The sequence below is a fragment of the Ammospiza caudacuta genome, chromosome 5 (assembly GCF_027887145.1).
Source record: "Ammospiza caudacuta isolate bAmmCau1 chromosome 5, bAmmCau1.pri, whole genome shotgun sequence".
Classification (NCBI taxonomy): domain Eukaryota; kingdom Metazoa; phylum Chordata; class Aves; order Passeriformes; family Passerellidae; genus Ammospiza; species Ammospiza caudacuta.
Window position 1 is genome coordinate 65,745,902 of NC_080597.1, and position 18,227 is coordinate 65,764,128.

Genomic DNA, 18,227 nt, shown 5'->3' on the forward strand with positions numbered 1-18,227 from the left:
TAAGTTTAATGTCTCCTGCATACAAGATACAATGAGCATCAGATCAGAAGTAGCAAGAAATCAGATTGCTGAGCAAGATACTGAGGGTAGGCAGGGCAGCATGGAAGACAGCACTTGAAACCTTACCCTACACTTGAAACACTTGAAGCACTTAAATCTTACACTGCCTCTGTCCTAGAGATGATCAGTGATCCCAGAGCAGAGAGTTCCTACATAATAATATTTTAGAATAAGAAACTTCTGTCATAAAACTTCTCCTCATGCTGTGACTCAAGTTTCCTTTCAGTGCTGTGGATAAAGGCCCACTCTAGTAACTGTACTCAGGAACAGAATTATTCCACAGATGTTTGGTGCATAATTACTACATCTTTTACAGGTTTATCTAATCTGTTTTCTTGACAAACAACAAAAGCATGGCAGGATCAAACTGCCTATTTGAAAGGACAAACTCATATCTACATGGTCAAGCCTCATGCTTTCCTTTTAATAGCCCTTCAGCTTTCCTGGTTTGCCAGGGATTAGACTAAGGGTGTTACCTCTGCCACGGATTCTGTGCACTGGCTTGGGGCAGCACTGGAGTTTTAAAGCACACAAGCCCTGTGTGACCAAGCTGTGTTTCTCTGACAGGAGCCTCCAGAGGAGGAAGAAGTTGCACTGCCCAGCTACTACTCCACTACCCTCGAGGAGGAGGAGCAGGAGGAGCAGCAGGAGGTGGAGGAGGAGGAGCAGGAGCTGGAGCAGGAGGAGCAGCAGGAGGAGGAGGAGGGACTCTCTTCAGATCAAGTGAGCCCTGGCCAAGACATCTGAAAAAGCCTCCTGCTGAGCCATCTGAAACCTGAACAGACAACACCTGAAGTAGGAGAGACCATTACCAGCTGCTGGATCACAAGAGTCAGCAGCATTTACACTGCACTGAACAAAGATCTGTTGGTGTTCAGCCAAATTCCATGCTGAAAATGAAGTATTTGTTCATGCCAAAAGCACAGCTCACTGGTCAGTGATCCAGAATCCTTTCTCATGGTATCCAAAATGCAATCCAGTATTTCCAAGTGTCAAGAAAAGTGAGTGATCCTCATGCTATACTTAAATTTTTTCCAGGTAAAGTTTTATTGCATCTGAAGGTATGTTAAAATATATTCGTTAAAAAGAAAAGCCTAGGAAATCTTCTCCTGTTATTAATATAGTACAAAGTGACCATCACTTATAGCCATACACAACATGGCTTTCTGCAGTCTGGGACTGGAGTTTACACTTGCCAGAGAAATTCTAGTTATATTAAGAAAAATGTTTTCCTTCTCACTATGCAGTCACTAAGAAAGCTAAAGCTTCACTGGTGGCAATGAAAAGGAACTGGATCTTTTTATTTCACTGGTCAGGAACAGGGAGCATCAATGGAAACCACTCAGAGAGAGGTCAGAGGTTGTTTTGAAAACCTCCCAAATGTATAAAATATTAATGAGTTTGTCTAGTTTAATAGTCTGGAATTTCATAAAGGTTTTTTTAAAAGCCAAAAAAGGCTGCAGAAATCCTGCATGGCACAACTTGGCAATTTTCTCTGTGTAGCACATTGCTATTCCTATTTGAAATTAATGTCACAGTTCAGAACTTAAAAGAGTAAACAACATTGGCTCAGTTACATACAAACAGAAGTTGAAAACAAAGGAAAAACAGCCTGCCTAATTTCTTTCTGAAGCTGAAGTTTGAACTGTAACACTAAAAGTTTATGTAAAACTCTCTGCAAGCCAACGTTAAGATCAATTTCTAAAGCTTTTTTCTTATACTGTTTACTTACAATATATTATACATATCTTTAAAAAACAAGAAAAAACCCCTCAAATAAACAAACAAACCCTCAACAAAATCTGTGCACAAAGTCACGTGCACTTTAAAGAGATTACATTTTGTGCTAATTACAAAACTGAAAATATTAGAATGCAGCTTCAGAAGCAGAAGTACCATAAGATAATTGATACCACCACAAGGAATGACTATCTCTTCACTCAGGCCTGACATAAAAGGTCATCTGTTATTCTTACCTGCTTTACACAATCACACCAAGAAATCCTTTTATTAATCCAAGTAAACAGTTACTAGTTCTTGTAACCCTGCAACTGGACTGCCTTTTCCAGCATTGTCTTGTTAAAAGAAGTGACATTTATACCAATTTTCACAGCATGTTTTGACACTGTTGTTCTACTTCAAAATGAACCCAGAGATATATTTCAAACCTAGGGTTATGTCAAATGCATTTCTCTAGGACTTATCTAGAAGTCAGTAATTTCAACCTCAGTTTGTTGGACCAAACACTGTTTTAGTAGCTCATGTCAGTACTGGTGACTGCCCAAAACTGCAGGTTATTTTGGAAACAACATTTCATTTAAATAAATACTTTTACAGAGGCACCACAGTTTGACAGCCTTCTTCAACAGCATGTTATTTCAGGAGTATTTGAGGCCCAGAAGTGTCATAGTGTGCTTGAGTGCTGTTTCCTCTACAAATCTTGCATTTACATGGTCTTGTTTTTCATATGGATGCACACCTAGAAAAACATGGTTAGGAAGTATTTACAAAATTGTACATGTTCCTGCATACTTCTAGTCCTGCTGTCTATTAAACATCTTCATCTCCAATACCAAAAGATAAGGGATGTGTTTTCATGCACCCAAAATACCTACAGATTTCACTAGTGCCCTTTGGATGCTCATCCATGGCAAAAACTATCCTATTAGTGGGATGTAAGTAAATTATAACCCACACAGAGGGAAGCCTCTCTGGAGGCTGGACTTCCAAACTGGAGATCCAAACCCAGCTTGAAGCAGAGGGGCTGTGTTGGTGCTGGTCCATGAACTGGCCCAGGGCACTTGCTCACAAACTGCTGCATGCTTTAACTCTGTTTCCTCCCCAAACAGGATGATACCCATACATGGAGGCTCTTGGCCCCTGACACTTCCCTTCAGCAGAAATATGACCAAACCTATGTGTTCAGACATCACTGGAGTTTTAATAACTCAGTAATGTGAGTATAGGCAGGATACATTTGAGTGAGCATCAAAGGGTAACAATCACTGGTCTTCCAAAGTACAGAATTAACACTACCTTGATTCTCTATCTCTGCCAGCATGTTAGTCAGGTAGTTCAGTGGCAGAAACTCCACAGGGAAGGAGAGTCTCTCAGGGACAGGCCTGCTGCACTGTAAGGGAGAACATTCCGAGTTACTTCACAAAGCTGCACAGATCCACCAAGGTTTCAATGTTTCTTTAGTGGGTTACAGTCCACAGAAAGCTCAGGAATCTCAATACTGTCCAAGCACAAGATTTTAAAACAGGCTCTGTGCCCTTACCTGCCTGTTTCCCAGCTTCTCAAGCAAGAGTTTCACATATTTCCGTGCTATGAAATTGGCATTTATCGGATGATTCCAGTACTGGCGGACCTTTTGACCAAGAGCCTAGTAAGCAAAAAACAAACCCCAAAACCTGAGAACATAGAATGGGACAGTGGAAACTTAGAGAAAAAGGCAGGAAAAGCTGACACAAAATCCAGGCTGCAATGCAGATGTGCTTTGCTTTCAGACCCCAATGACAAGGCTAAGAGGTCATCATGTTTAGCCATGCAGCCTTCCTTTCATAGTCAGTAACTCAGAGATCACAATGTGCTCTCAAAATGTGGGAAATCAAAACCTCCTCAACTCAGTCCTCACCTCAACTGGTCTGTCCCAGTGCCACTGCCCCACCTGACATGTGTACTTAAGTATTAATTGAACTTTTATCCTTTACTGTGATTGATTTCAATAGAATAAAGTAGATGCCCCATTCCTCAAAGCTCCTTCAGGACAGGGCTTCTTAGGCTCAGTCTTAAGGAACCTTAGACAAGCAGAACACTGGCAAGGAAAGATACTGGAAATGTAATTTTGGATCCCATTATTCAGGTCATCATCCTGGAAACTGATAACATTGTCTCACATTTCCAGAGCCCAGAGATTCAAAACCAGGTTTCCCAAAGCTTCCAATCCCAACCAATAAGCAAAAGAATAGGAACACACTGTGAAATTAACTCCACCTTCTGCTGTTTTCCCTGTGCAGATCTTCCCTTGCCCCTCCCCTTCAGCTGTGCTGCAATGCAGACAGCTGTTCATTTTAGTAAATGCTGTACAGTTTCATGGTGCTTAAATCCTTGCTTCTGATTAAACTGAAGTCATCCAGTACATGTAACCTGCTCAAAATAGTCCGAGTCACCCCAAAGTGACCTTTCTGTCAAACAGGCTATTCCCAGCATTTTTTCCCAAAGCTGTAAATAGATACAATAAAGCACTGACTCTACTGTGCATAGCCAGCATTGGTTGTTCCCTAACTCTCCCAGCTCAGCCCTTCACGTCAGAGCGTGCTTGGAATGGAGTTCCCCACGCACCAGGCCCAGGGCTGGCAACTCAGGGGCCCTGTGCTGACCCCAGCTCACCAGCCCTGGCCCAAAACAAGGCACAGAGGACAAAGAACATCCTTTGAGTTCTCCTCCTCTACCCCTTCTCAAAACTGCTGCCAAATAAAGAAGCCTTTGTTGGAGGAAAATCCAAGCAGCACTTCTGGCCATTTGAACTACAAGTGACAGCACATAATGAGCAAACAATGGGCAACTCATGTGGAAAAAAGCCTGTTCTGCAGTGAGGCATTCCCCAAGGGGGATCCCTGGTGCTCCTTTGCCTCTTGGCATCTTGTGCTTCCCCTGCAGCCCTGTGCTGTGCACTAACAGCAAAATGGAAGAAGAAGAAATACATCTGCCATCCTGCTGGAACGATTTATGGAGGACCAGTAACCAACTCTTGTGGCTACACAAGTCAGCTTGGTCAGTGGGTGAGACTGTGAGGTTTAACTGAAGGGAGATCTTGTAATCCATCCCTGCCACAAAGCTGTGGTACAACACAGCTTCACAGCTTTTACTGTACCAGCTTTTGAACATATTTTTTGAAGTGTATAGAACCAGACAGAGGTCACAAGTGAGAAAGACTCCATGGATGCTGAAAAGCACACACAAAACCCCCATAAACCCCCTTTAAATAACCCTCATTGCCTTATGCAAATGAGTACTCAGCAGAACAGTGTCAGTCTTGTTAAATTCTGTAGGATACTGGAGACTCTGTCAAACACTATGGACAAATCTGTAATTTAAGTTATCAGGGTAACCTACAGTCCAGGAGCAGCAGATGAGGAAACTGTGGCTGTTCTGGTTATATTTGAATCAGACTCTAATTGAATCACAGCCAAGTCTTTCATTGGTTTTACCCTATGCACAAGCAGGAATTTCCTATCAATTCCAAAATCCAAGAAATTACATCTAAAGCCATTAGTTACCTCTGGAAGCCTCATGACAATACTAAACTTCAGCTTTTCATTCTGTTCAGTGTCATCCAGATCTATAAGCAGCAGGGAAAAAAGCAAATTAAACAAACATCACATAACAAACTTTCAGCTTTCACTGAAGACATTCTGAATAAACATCTCCTCCTTAGTGAAATGAAAATTTCAGTTTAAAGACTTATTTACATGTTTATCATGTGTACAAATATATTTCTGCATATTTGTCCATAACTTCACCATTTTATGTAACAATTTATACTATAATTCAAATGCACTTTGATTAAATGCAACTCTTCAAGTTTATAATAATTTATCAAGATCAAGCACAGATTGATACAGATACAACATATTTTGTTGCCCCTTTGTTTGGAACACTGGGCACAGCTGGCTCACGTTCAGCCACCACTGACCAGCACCTCCTGGGCAGCTTTGCAGCCACTCTGCCCAGCCTGTGACACTGTCTGGGGTTGTTGTGACCAAAGGGCAGGACCCAGCACTTGGTCTTGTGGCTGAGAAAGCACTTGATCCCCTTGTCCAGATCATTGATAAAGACACTAAACAGCACTGGGCCCAATACTGAGTTCTGGAACCCCACTGGGGACCAGCCACCAGCTGGATGTAGCTCCATGCCCCTCCACTCTCTGGGCCCAGCTGTCCAGCCAGCTTTATCCCAGTGAACAATGCTCCCATCCAGGCCATGACCAGCTGGTTTCTCCAGGAGAATGCTGTGGGAAATGCTGTCAAAGGCTTTGCTGAAGTCCAGGCACACAACACCCAGAGCCTTTCCCTCACCCCCTGTAGGGTCACCCAGTGACAGAAGGAGCTGAGGCTGGTCAGGCAGGACCTGCCTTTCACAAACCCCTGCTGGCTGGGTCTGACCCCTGGTAGTCCTGCACACACCATGTGATGGCACTCAGGATGATCTGCTCCACAAGCTTCCCCAGCCAGGAGGTCAGCTTGGCAGGCCTGTTCTTCTCTTTCCAAACATAAAGCAAGAGCTGAGGGCTGGGTAGCAGACCAACTTCCTCACACACAGGTGTGCACTTTGTCACAGAGTCATAGAAATTCCCCAACAAATCCTATGATGATCTTTAGTATTTGTTTTTCTAAGAAGTCTGAAGTGTAAAAACAACAAAAACTTAAATTCTCTCCACACAGAAATTTCTTTTTGTGCTGTGGGTAAGGCCAATCACACAGCCTGAGCCCCAGCTTTCTCCTTTCAGATAGGCAACACCCTCAGCTACAGCCCTCACTGAAACAACACTCTAAGGAGAGCTGAGAGTCCTGGGCAATAAAACCTGTGCCCAAGGGGAGTGGCTCAAAGGACAACACTGCCAGTTAGCTGGCTGTAACAAATGAAGCACCATGCTCACTGTACCTTTCAGCAATTTCCTGACACACGTTTCTGTCAATTGCAAGATGCCATTGTCAATGTAGTGCAGGAGGGTGTGCAGAGGCAGACATCGAACACCAAGTCCCAGGTGCAGAGTGTGAAAACCTATGAAAGAGACAAACTTGTTTGGTACAATATGTAGTTTTTCCTAATTCTCTATTTAAGACTGAAATTACTCTAGCTAAAACCATTACTTCTCTTGACTTCTGATTCTTTATAGTTGGTGGGGAAATCAATTTATCAAGTCAGGTCATCTTATCTAGACATCCTTCAAGTCCTCTCAAGTACAATCTTGTCAGAAAGAAGAAAGCTAAGGGGATTGAAAACAGTCATTAAAGTCATACACTGTCCCTAAATGTCTCCAAGCTGTTGCCTTATATCTGAATTACTCTATTCATTTGTCTTTTATCTCCCTCTCTCCTCCTAATTAATCAAAATTTGAGGTTTCACCACCATCAGGATGTTAGTGCCATGAAGACACTCCCACAGGCCGCATTAAAACTTCAGCTTTCCTTTGACTGATGATGGTCTTATCATGTAACACTAATATGTGGCAGCATTTGTGCCCACACAGACTGAGGGACAAACTCATACCAAAAGCAGTTGCAATGACCAAAGACAGATCAGGAAATAAACCCCAGGAAGATTCAAACAGAATTGGAAAGCATTAAGATATTAAGATGTCAAGACGTCTCTCCCTAATGAAAATAAAAAAGTGCTTTGAAAATGCTGTAAAGAATTACGAGGCGCTCTAAGAAATGAAAATCTACTATCAAGACCAGCTTTTCCATCAAGGCTGGAAATAATCCCTTCAGGAAAAAACTGAAAATTATTAGCAGGGCAAGACCATGAGAAAAAACACTCTATCTGCTACAGGATAGGATTTTCCCTTGTGCCTCTTGAAACTGAAGTCCAGTTGACTAAATATATATATATATATATATATATATATATATGTGAATGGAGTCTAAATCTTAGTTCTAAGATAAGACTGCACCCACACATTCCATTGGAAACATCTGTTTAGTTTTCTCTGCTTCTGGTAACTATTTAGTTTTGTTTCATTTCACTTGTACAGGTTTATCAAGAGCCTTCCCCTCTCTAAGTGACTTGAATAGCTGTCAGTACTGCCAAAGCTAACTTGACACATGAGCTGCAACCTGTGCTGTGCTGTGAGAAATACACAGCACTGCTCTCCTCACCCATGATAAAAACAGCAAAACTCAGAACTTACCAGGAGGTAAAGGCATGCACATGCCATTTGCTGCTTCCAGAATCCGACTCATGATGTGGAACACCGCAAACTCTGCTGCACTTCCTCTCTCATCACTGAGATAACAAAGTAGCAACACATTAATTGCCATGCTGGGAGTGCACTGCATGCCTGCCTTTGGGATGCAGGGCCATGGGATGCTGCCTTGTGTACTGAGGTGTCTCAGCCAGCACCAGTGTTGCAGACACACAAAGTCTCTGTGGTGTCCCCATGTCCTCCCCCACTGATGCACATTTACAAAGCTCTCAGCAGTACCTGGAATCAGCAGCAACAGGTAAAATGGTGCTGGTGTGACTGACCTGGCTTTTACAGGTGTTTAACACCCACCACCAGCTTAGGACCACTCCAAATTCAGCAAATTTGAGCTCCAGCCATAACACTGCCTGTGTGGTTAATATTCACACTGGCCTAGAGAGGCCAGCAGGAGCCTTAGGAGGAGTTAGTGACAGTAACATGACACTGACAGCAGCACAAGCACTGAAGAGTTAGTGACACCAACATGACACTGACAGCAGCACAAGCACTGAAGAGTTAGTGACAGTAACATTGACACTGACAGCAGCACAAGCACTGACTGTTCAGAGCAGTACTGCTGATGAAGACCAAAATCATTATGCCTGTATTTTAAAAGGCAGGCTGAAAACTTTAACGAATCAATTGCTTACAAGCAGAAGATACAGGAATGAAGCTGGTATCTCCTCCAAACTTCTTTCATTATTCGATGCACCAGATTCAGCTAAAACAAAAAAGAGAAGAGTGGGTGTTCCCAGGAGCCTGTATACAGCAGCCTTTTGGCCTTCATTCATTCCACACACCAGTTTATGTTAAAATCTTCTCATGGGACTCCTACTAAGTCTTTGGTTTTTTCTCTAGGGCCTTAAAAATGTAAAGTTATTAAACTTTGAATTGTAACAGAATTGCCCTATTCCAGCTGATTAAAGTGCTTCCAGCTTATCAAAGCATCATGCAAGACATACAGCAACTGAACACACTGTGCTTCTTGGAGATAACTGATCTCAGGCTCTTGCAGCAAATTCTCAAAGATCTGTTTGCCATGAAAGCAAAAACAGCATGTCCAAGTGGCTGAGCACTTGGCAAGGAACAGTCCCAAGGGCTCAGCAAAAGCAGATAATGTTAAAGACAGTGGAATGTTCAGTTTGCCAATAAAAGTGTGCAGGAGCAATGACAGATCTAGTCCTGGAAAGGAGGAAAAATGAGACAAACAAATGTCTCTCCTCATCTATGGAGTTTCCTTTTTGTCCCCAGTGAAGTGAAACAATCCCTTGGCCCATGTTGTTGTTCTTTGTGCTCCCACACTGACATCCACCACACAGTCAGCACATACCAAAGCCACAAGCCCTGTTCTCACTTGGGCCTTCTCAGCTCCTGCAGCTCAAAGAGAAACCACACACGGAAGAGCTGAAACAACTTCCTCATGGTTGTCATGTGCACCCAGTTCCACATCTCAGTAACACAACTGAGACACTTCCTCTGGCCTTTTATCTCTGGGCCTCAAAGCACAGCAATCAATCAATCCCAGGAAACTCAGGAAACTGGTCTGAGCCCTGCTCTGCAAAGAGGTGTCACAAGAAGTTAGGAACCAATTTTCCTCCCTCCAGATGGTCAGAATCCAGGAATGCTTTTTCCCTACTCTCTTTTCTCCTCATAGGCCTTGCCCTCTCCATTGTCTGACTCATCACAGGCTCTGAGCAAGAGAGAAACAGGACACACAGGAGAGATCTGCGTGCAAAGGCCAGAACTGGAATATTGATCTTCAATAATGTTCCTGAGTGTTCCTGTGTGCCTTGGCCAGAAAACTGTACAAGGCAGCACCTTTCCCATCCACCCTGACTTGAGCCAGGCTTGCACAGCTGCCTGATGCAAAATAACTGCCCAATCCTTGCCATCTCCACACTTTCTAAATGCAATGGAAAGATCCAATTTGATCTTTCTGGAGTATAGCAAGTTTTCTAGGAAATGAGCGATTTCCAGTTTCCACAGAAGGGTCACAAGAACCACCTGCTGCTGGAATGAATTTCATTTCTGGCCAGCATAGAGAGTGCAGCTAAGGCCTCTGCATCAGGAGCTGCAGCTGGATCTGAAGGATCAGTGTTGAAGTGAAGGCTCTTACAAGCTCCAAAATCACCAATAATTATCTACGCAACACAAATGGTTTTCAAGAGTATGCTACTCCAGAATAGGCATTTTTTGGTTAACAACACAGCAAACTGTACAGCTTTCACAGGGCACAGAAAGCTTAACAACTTCTTAAGTTACAATCATCCAAGCTCTCACAACATACTTGCATCTTAAGCACATGAATGTTTGTGTGTGACACCCACACTAACAGCACAACTCTCTTTGGAGATCAACATCTACCCTTGGCATTGTAGGAAATACATACAGAAAGATAATCCATGCCTCAATCTTTTTTTTCAGAGCATAACACACAAGATAATGTGCATGAGAGAAAGGCAGCATTATCTGTCTGATGGAAGGAGCACAGGCAGCTTCCTGTCCAAGGTTAGCAGTGGGTGGCTGGGGCAGCCAAGTTAAGAGCTGCACTCACAGCAGGGGAGGCCATTTTCCCCTGAATAACAGACACACAATGAGAAGTTTTTTGGGGCACATACATGAAGGAATTTCCCTTGGAGTACTCTAAACTAGCAAGAGAGCACATGACCATCAGCAAGACAGCACATGCAGGAGGGCCTTGGCTGACAGTGCTGTCACCTTGTCTTGAAACATCCACAGTTCCAGGCAACGGTGCCAAGGAAACTGAAGTTCCCCTGTAATTGGGAACTACAAGTGCTCAGCTCCCCTGGCTGTTTCTACAGGAAAGACTTTAAAGCCAAAGAAAGTCAAAGAAAAGAACCAGGAGCAAAGGAGAAAAGGAAGTGAGACAAGGTCTTGCTGTCTTTCAGATCCCCTCCTGTGCAGTAGTATGACAGAGTCTTCCTCCTCCCAAGGAAACTCAAATCCAAATGGTGTCTGTCTGTCTTCTGTTCCTCTGCAGCTGAGCCTACAGACATCAGGGGAAATGTGCAGCTACTGCAGGGACATGCAGAGAAATTTCAGCAGTATACTCAGGTCTGCCTGTTTCCTGTGCCACAGGCTGCCTGCTCACCCTGCCTCCCCTTCCACTTGCTGTTAGGGCAGAAAATGTCACACTGTTTCTGTAAGTTATTGCTCCTCTTTCCTGCTTCACTGAAATAAAAAGATGAGAGAAACAGCTATGGAGCAAAGCTAAGGTAAAGTGATTGCAGAGGAGAGAGAGCTTATGGACACACAACAACCACTGCAGGAAAGGTGGCACATGGACTGGGACCAGGCACAACCCAGCTCTGCAGAGCTGCTCAGCAAACAAGGAATTCCCACTGAGCTGTGTCATTCACACTTCTCCACTTCACTTCTCTGTAGACAAGAACACACAGTTCTCTGACAGCAGCCAGCCTTTGCTTGTTTTATAAGAAACTCTCAGTGCTCCCAAGTTTTGGCTTCTCTGACTTCTTCTGAAATTGATTTACACAGTGACTACACAACATGGAGCCTCATCTCAGCCACTCCTGAATGTAATGCAAAATATCTTATGAAAGTAAACAGACAAACTTCAAGTCTCTTCCTGTTTCATTAGTTTCAATAGCTCTGTTACTCACTGCTGATGCTACAGAAGAACTGGTGGAAGACTCAAACCAGTTCATTCCCCTGAAGAACTGTAAAACATTTAGGATATGGAAAGGTTTGAGATGTATGAATTTCTAATTAGGATGAGGGGAAACGGAAGGTTAAAAAGGAAATAATTTCTAAAGATTTTCAAACAGTGCCTAAGATGCACCAGCAGAAAGCAGAAGCAACTTTTAGAGGCACTTTATCTTCATTTATAGTAGCTTTTCTAAGAATAAGCCTGTCAACTGAGTTGAGAGAATTAGTCCTGAGAGTTTGCTTGTGGGGAGGGCTGAGATTTGTTTTGCAAGATTTTGTCTATAATAATTTAGCCTTGCAGATCAAGGTTGAATAGATTTTTTCACTTTTTTTATCTTAGTTTTTACTAAAAGTGAAAAAATTGTTATTAGAAATTGAATAAAAGGAGAAGAAATGTTCCACTTGGGCTTTTTTCAGCACCATTTTTAGGTACAGACCTTTGGTACATGTTGTACTGTTCCTGTTTTAATCAACCACTAGTTTCAGTTTCTTTCCTACACAGATACATAAAAGTCTGCCAATTACCAGTGAAACAACTTGTGAAGTTGTCAAAGTGAGGCCTGAAAAGTGAGGAAGGGCAGTGGGGCTGCAGGGGTTCAGAGAACGCTGTGACACTGACAGAGTGACTCACACACACTTGGGAGCAGATGCAGGCATCAGTAGCCCAAGGAAGCTTCCCAAGGTTTTCATCCCTAGAACACAGCACTGTGGGGAGTTTTCACTGAACACTGGCACAAAGAACAGGATTTACAGTTGCCATGCAAGCTTTTGAGAACTCTGAGTTCTGCACTTAAAGGATGTGATCTTGAGACAGACAAAACCAAGTAGATAACTTCTGTGCACAAGTTATGGTTTTTGTGGCTTTTTTTTAAAGGTATCTTAAGAGGATGAAAGACAGAAAAATAAGAATTTAGAAGGCAAATTTTCACAGTAGTTTACAAAGATTTCTTCATGCAAAACTCTCCTGTCACACACACAGCCCACCAAAGGCACTGTGTAGGAGTGGTGGTGATTTACCCACATGTCACATTGTAGTGACATCTTTTTTTGTTTATTTTTTATTTCCCCTGGTGGCACTTTCATTATTCAAGACTTGCAGCAATGTGTTCTACAGGAAACCAAATGGATCTAACAGCTTTAAACTTTCAGGATGAGTTATCATTTTATTTCTGGGAGTAGACAAGCTGTAAATGGAACCATTTCTTCTGTATTCTGAGTGACTGGTAATACTTTTTAAATAATATTTAAATAATATTAATTTTCTTTATGCATTTATACAATATTAGGTTGAAAAATATATTTAAATATACCTTTTAAAAAAATCTTCCCACCAAATATATGCTATAAACAACTGGTACACACCCAAGAACCTACAATCCAGCAAATACACACTTGCTCACAATAGTGACTATGAAACCAAACTAACCAGGTTTGCAACATAATCCAAAACTATTTGGTCAATCTTCTTTTTTCCAACATATTGTAGATGTCTCATAAGGTGATCCTTCAGCTGAGCAACCATCTAGGAAAAAAGCCAAAAATTTTTTGGTGTTGGGCATCTTCAAAGCAACACAAAAACTGAAGCAGGTGCAGGGCCTGATCAATAGGCACTGGTGCAACAAAACATTTCCCCATTACAAAACTCCACTTCAGAGTGAAACCCCAAGCTGCTGTGCAATCTTGCTAAACTCATCAGCAGATGTGAATATTCAAAATGGTTACTTGGTGCAAATTCAGCAAAATGAATACTAAGCTGAACTTTCCATGATACTGAAAAGAAAAAACTTACAGTTCTCACACTTCTCTGTGCAAAGCCAAGGGAACTGGATGAAAGGATTTAAATATAACACTGGATTCTAATAATATAAGTACTTATTACAAACAAATAAACCGGAGACATTTTATGAAAGAGAGAACTAGCACAAGTACAATTTGTGGTAGTTGCCAAGAACTGAGAACCAGGGTGATTAATAGCAATTTCAGGTTAAACATTAATTGTGAAGTCATTAGAGTTGAGTGTTTGTTAACATACAGTCCATGCCACTCCCTAGTCTCTCCTTTCTGAAACATTTGCTGACCTCATGTAGCTTCAGATTGCAATTCAAGTCCATGCTGGCTCTTTTCTGAGAGTTACTAAGAAGCTGAGTGAAACTGGAGCAAATAAAAATCCCTGTCTCAAGGAACTTGTACACAGACTAATCTCACTGTGTCAATACACCAATACAGGTATGAGGGAGGCATAGACAAACTGACCTGTTTTTTGGATCTGTCTGAATAAACAGAGAGGAAGGAATGTAGAGAAGCTGCAGAGAATGAGAGGCAAAACTTGGAAACAGGGAGACCACTGCAAAGAAGGAAATTTGCCTCAGATGTGGACAGGACAGTGTTGATCTGCTCTTCACTGCTGAGATCTTCCAGTGCATACTGAAGAGTTGGTTGATTTTAAAAGTAAGAGAACAAGGGATAAGCCAAGACATGTATTTAGACAGAGGTCAGCTAGGGATTTGAGACAGAATTTATTTCCCAGAAGCATATAGATGGTAGATCCTTTAGGGAGATCACTGGCAAAAACAGTGGAAAGGAAGGGACCTCAGAATGGACATAGCAGTCTCAGAAGTGAGGTAGAAGGAAAAAGAAACAGTAAAAGAGCTGTTAAATTGAGGAGCAAGAAGATCTCTGCTCATCAAATTGAGAGAATGGAGGGGGAGGAATTCACTTATATATGTTTTAAAGGCATAAAGCAAGTCCAAAAATAGCTGACATATTAAATGACCTCCCAGTTTCCAGACAAAGTTATATTGGGAAAAAGCACTTTGACAAATCAGCTTTCTATTCCTGTTTTTCCCCTATGCCTTACAACGACCTGATAATATAATTATGATGATATTATCATGATATTTTAGATGAACTCTAAAACTTAGGAAATGCCATGTTTGCCCCATAGCTACCCTGAGTGAGCTTCCACTCAGCACTGGGACTTGGAAGGTCCCTCCTGACACATCTGTGGAGCCTGTGCGTCCTCTAGTGCACACTGACAGCAGCACAACATACCAGTCCCATGAGCAGCTGCTGCTGATAATCCTCCTCCTCAAAGAGAGGGACCAGCCTTGCCCCTGGAACAAACAGAGCAACAATCAGTCAAGGACATGGCACTACAGAAATAGCACAAGCATTCCACCAGCTTCAAAAGGACTTAGGAGCAGACAAGCAAACAGAAGCTGTGGTTTGACCTACTCTGATACAGAACTAAGACACTGAAGAACCATGGACTGAATAGGAGGATAGAAATGGAAAATAACCCTTTGTCTGCCATTCACTTCTTCTTCTCTTTGATATTTAAGTAAGAGTTATCACAGAGTGGTGACTCAAGTGAGCAAAGAGGCAGAGAGAACGTTCTGGTAACACCAGTGCTGATGTGCTACTTAGATCTTGTAATTTACAAACAAACTCCAGCAGCTGTGTGGGTTTTCCAAGAAAATGGCCAGACAGAAAGTAAATTGTTCAGGGAATCACCTCCCACTGATTCTCTCCCATGCTCTGTCTGCTTCTGGTACTCAGATTGGTAGACCACTATGAAAAGAACACAACTTCTCTAACTAAATGGAAGGAGATCACAGAGGCTGCTGAAATTCATAACCTGTATTTCCTACTCAGTGCTTCTACTAAAACAAAGGAAGAAAACCAATCCTCTATTTCCTGATACAGATAAAACCAGCTCAAGATTTTATGGAACCAAGTGCTGAACTCTTTCAAAATTTTCCTATTTTTGCCCACCTTCAAATATATTTACACCACCACTTAGCAGCACAAAGACCTGTGCTGCTGATTTTAAAGGACTCAGGGACAAATCTACAGGGAAACACTACAAAGATGCTTGTTACTGGATAGAAGCTATTTAGAAATTATCTAGTAACATTTAAACATCTGACTTCTTAATAAGCACCTTTGAAAACACAAAGCTGAGGTTCACAAAGTTGATACAAAGTCTCTCAAAGTCAGAGCCCATTGCAGTAAGCAGCAGTGACACAGATGACTGCTGTCAGGGGCTGGGAATGAGTACACTGAGAATTCTTGGTAATAAAAGGACCAAGCAGCACTCACATGAGCTTCATGTCACAGCACACACAGCAGGGCATGTAGAAGGCACTGATGTGTGAACAGCAGGAACATAATACACTAAATTCAGTTTTACTTATTTGTGACAGAGGAACTGAGCACCAAAAAATCTCAAGTGTTTCTGGCCTAAAGAAATTCATTACACCTGCTCTCTCTATACCATGTTTTTTAACCAGCCTAATCTCCTGCACAAGTTCTGATCTTGCAAAGGCAGCTACAGGTGGACAAAACTCAACAGTAACATGGTGTCATTGATACTCTGCTCCACAAGAAAAATCCTGAAGATATTCTTTAGCAGACCACATTTTACTGCTTATGTTGTTAGATCCAATATGAACTAAGGACTTTATTTTCAAGCATTTCCTGGTCAGTACATGAAAGTTTTCTTCTCATCTTAAAACCTCAAACTCTTCTGAGCTGAAAACACACATAGCAACTCATTTTTAGCAAACAACAGCTGGATGGAAACATTCTAATAAACCTAAATCTTACATCAAGAAAGGTTTCACTTACCAGAGTCCCAAGTGTCCAGATGAGAAAGCACCCTGGGGTTTGAAACCAAAATCAGTGTGTTTCATATGCAATACTCTAAAGGCTTTCATAACATCACTAAAAACTCAAATGAGCCTTTGATCTTTCAAAGACAGCTAAAGACATCTGAGAACAGTACACGTGACTAAATGTAGTAAAAATACTATATAGCTTTAAAAAATTCTATCTGTCTAGGTCGTATGAGAATGACTTCACATCTACCATCAATTCCCTAGCTCTAGAGACCTGTATTTCAGATCATGCTGTAGTGATTACAAGGATTCCAATAACTGATTTTCATCAGGATAATCTTCTTTAAAGATAAAAAAGGTATCTTTTAATCAGATACCTAAACAACTAATTAAATAGCACATTAATTCCTCCAACATATTTGTGCAAAATAAGAAGGGGTAAATATAATATAAACCAGTACGTACTTTTTGGCATTTTCAAAAATATTCCTCAAATATGCTGTGGTTCTTCTCTCCTCTCTCTGGTTTGTAAACAAACAAAATTCCCAAAATGAACAAAACAGAAGACCAAATAAAATACTCCCTGACAGAATGAAGATCAAAAATTAATTTGGTTTTCTCTTGGAATGGAAACAGAACAAAGTGGGGCCTCACACCATCTTCCAAGTGCCTGTGCTATCACACACTCACACACATGTAAACCTCACGACAATACAAAATAAGCTCTGCTTTTCTTTAATTTCTTGCATTATTTTAAGAGAAAAAAACTTAGAGGCAATCACCTTAGATGAAATGACTGCAAGTCTTAGCACTTTTGATAATCAGATTCCCATTTATTTATCTTCAAAATAAAAAAGCCAGTTCATCCATGATTGACTTTGAATCCCCATTTCAGAGGCAGCTCTGAGGAGTTCCAGGGCCTCTCACTCACCTCTTCTGAAAGGTTGCACCATTCCCTCCTGAGCACCTTACTGTGGTAGTGCAAGTGTGGCTCTGCATACTTCACACTCTCCAGGTTGGAGTTGAGTTTCTCCCAGAAGCCTTTGGAGTTTTGGAACTGCAAAGTGTTGCAGAGGAAGCATGAATATAGGCTGTCCTCTTAAAGAAATACCTCATCACCCTCCCACTAAATGACTGCAAAGATGTGATTAGTGTAAAAACAATCTAAGTGAAAAAAATTAAACCAAAGCATCAAAACTAATTTCTCTTGATGGAATGGCAGTGGTGGCACTTATTTGACTTGAGGTCAAGATTTTGTGCCTGGGAAGGAACAACTATTTCTGGGTCACAATTCATCTGACCTATTTACATGTTTGAGATGGGAAGAACTGCACCACAGACTACACTGGGCATATTGTCTAGACTTCCTCTGACTGTAAAAAGGGCCTTAGGCTACTAATTTAGATGTAAATGTTTACATTTGGTCAAATAAATCCCATTTGAGGTTTCTAGCAGTTCCAAATAGAGGAATACCACCATGGCCATGACAGCTGCATTAAGACTTAGATTGCAAACATCCATTTACCAACCCCAAGTAACAGTGCTTCATCCCAGAAAAGAAACAAATCCAAAAATTTCCATAGCAATTCTAAAGCATTTTACTCTAATGCTAAAATTAATCTAAACTCAGCTGTGAACAGACAGGAGGATCAAAATCTAAACAAAAACACACCAGTTTCCTGAGCTAGTTCTCGGACTGGGTATAAAAATTTGAAGCTGCTGTTTATAAGGGGGGTAAGATGCAATGGGGGGCATTGCTGAGGAAGAGATGAGATTAAGGCAGTTCTTTTTGACAATTAAAAAACAAGAGATGGTATGAGCTGTTCTTGCCCCTCTTAACATACATTATGTCCCAACACAGACACTACAGTAACAATATTTGAATAAAGAGA

The 18,227-nt window shown here is 41.6% G+C and overlaps 2 protein-coding genes across 2 annotated transcripts in view; one reads left to right on the plus strand and one right to left on the minus strand.

Annotated features, from left to right (window-relative positions):
• The window catches only part of CCDC146 (coiled-coil domain containing 146), a 58,506-nt gene extending 57,699 nt beyond the window's left edge, over positions 1-807 (plus strand). Inside the window, exon 19 of the mRNA XM_058805960.1 lies at positions 628-807. Within this exon, the coding sequence (XP_058661943.1) occupies positions 628-807 (180 nt within the window). The remainder of the gene's footprint in view (positions 1-627) is intronic.
• Positions 808-956: 149 nt separating this feature from the next.
• The window catches only part of GSAP (gamma-secretase activating protein), a 44,984-nt gene continuing 27,713 nt past the window's right edge, over positions 957-18,227 (minus strand). The window contains exons 20-31 of the mRNA XM_058805962.1: positions 17,267-17,392; positions 16,801-16,856; positions 16,346-16,377; positions 14,768-14,829; positions 13,143-13,238; positions 8,680-8,750; positions 7,976-8,070; positions 6,727-6,846; positions 5,343-5,404; positions 3,341-3,445; positions 3,097-3,190; positions 957-2,539 (exon numbers count right to left, since the gene is read on the minus strand). Coding sequence (XP_058661945.1) covers positions 2,439-2,539; positions 3,097-3,190; positions 3,341-3,445; positions 5,343-5,404; positions 6,727-6,846; positions 7,976-8,070; positions 8,680-8,750; positions 13,143-13,238; positions 14,768-14,829; positions 16,346-16,377; positions 16,801-16,856; positions 17,267-17,392 — 1,020 coding nt within the window. The 3' untranslated portion in view covers positions 957-2,438. The remainder of the gene's footprint in view (positions 2,540-3,096; positions 3,191-3,340; positions 3,446-5,342; positions 5,405-6,726; positions 6,847-7,975; positions 8,071-8,679; positions 8,751-13,142; positions 13,239-14,767; positions 14,830-16,345; positions 16,378-16,800; positions 16,857-17,266; positions 17,393-18,227) is intronic.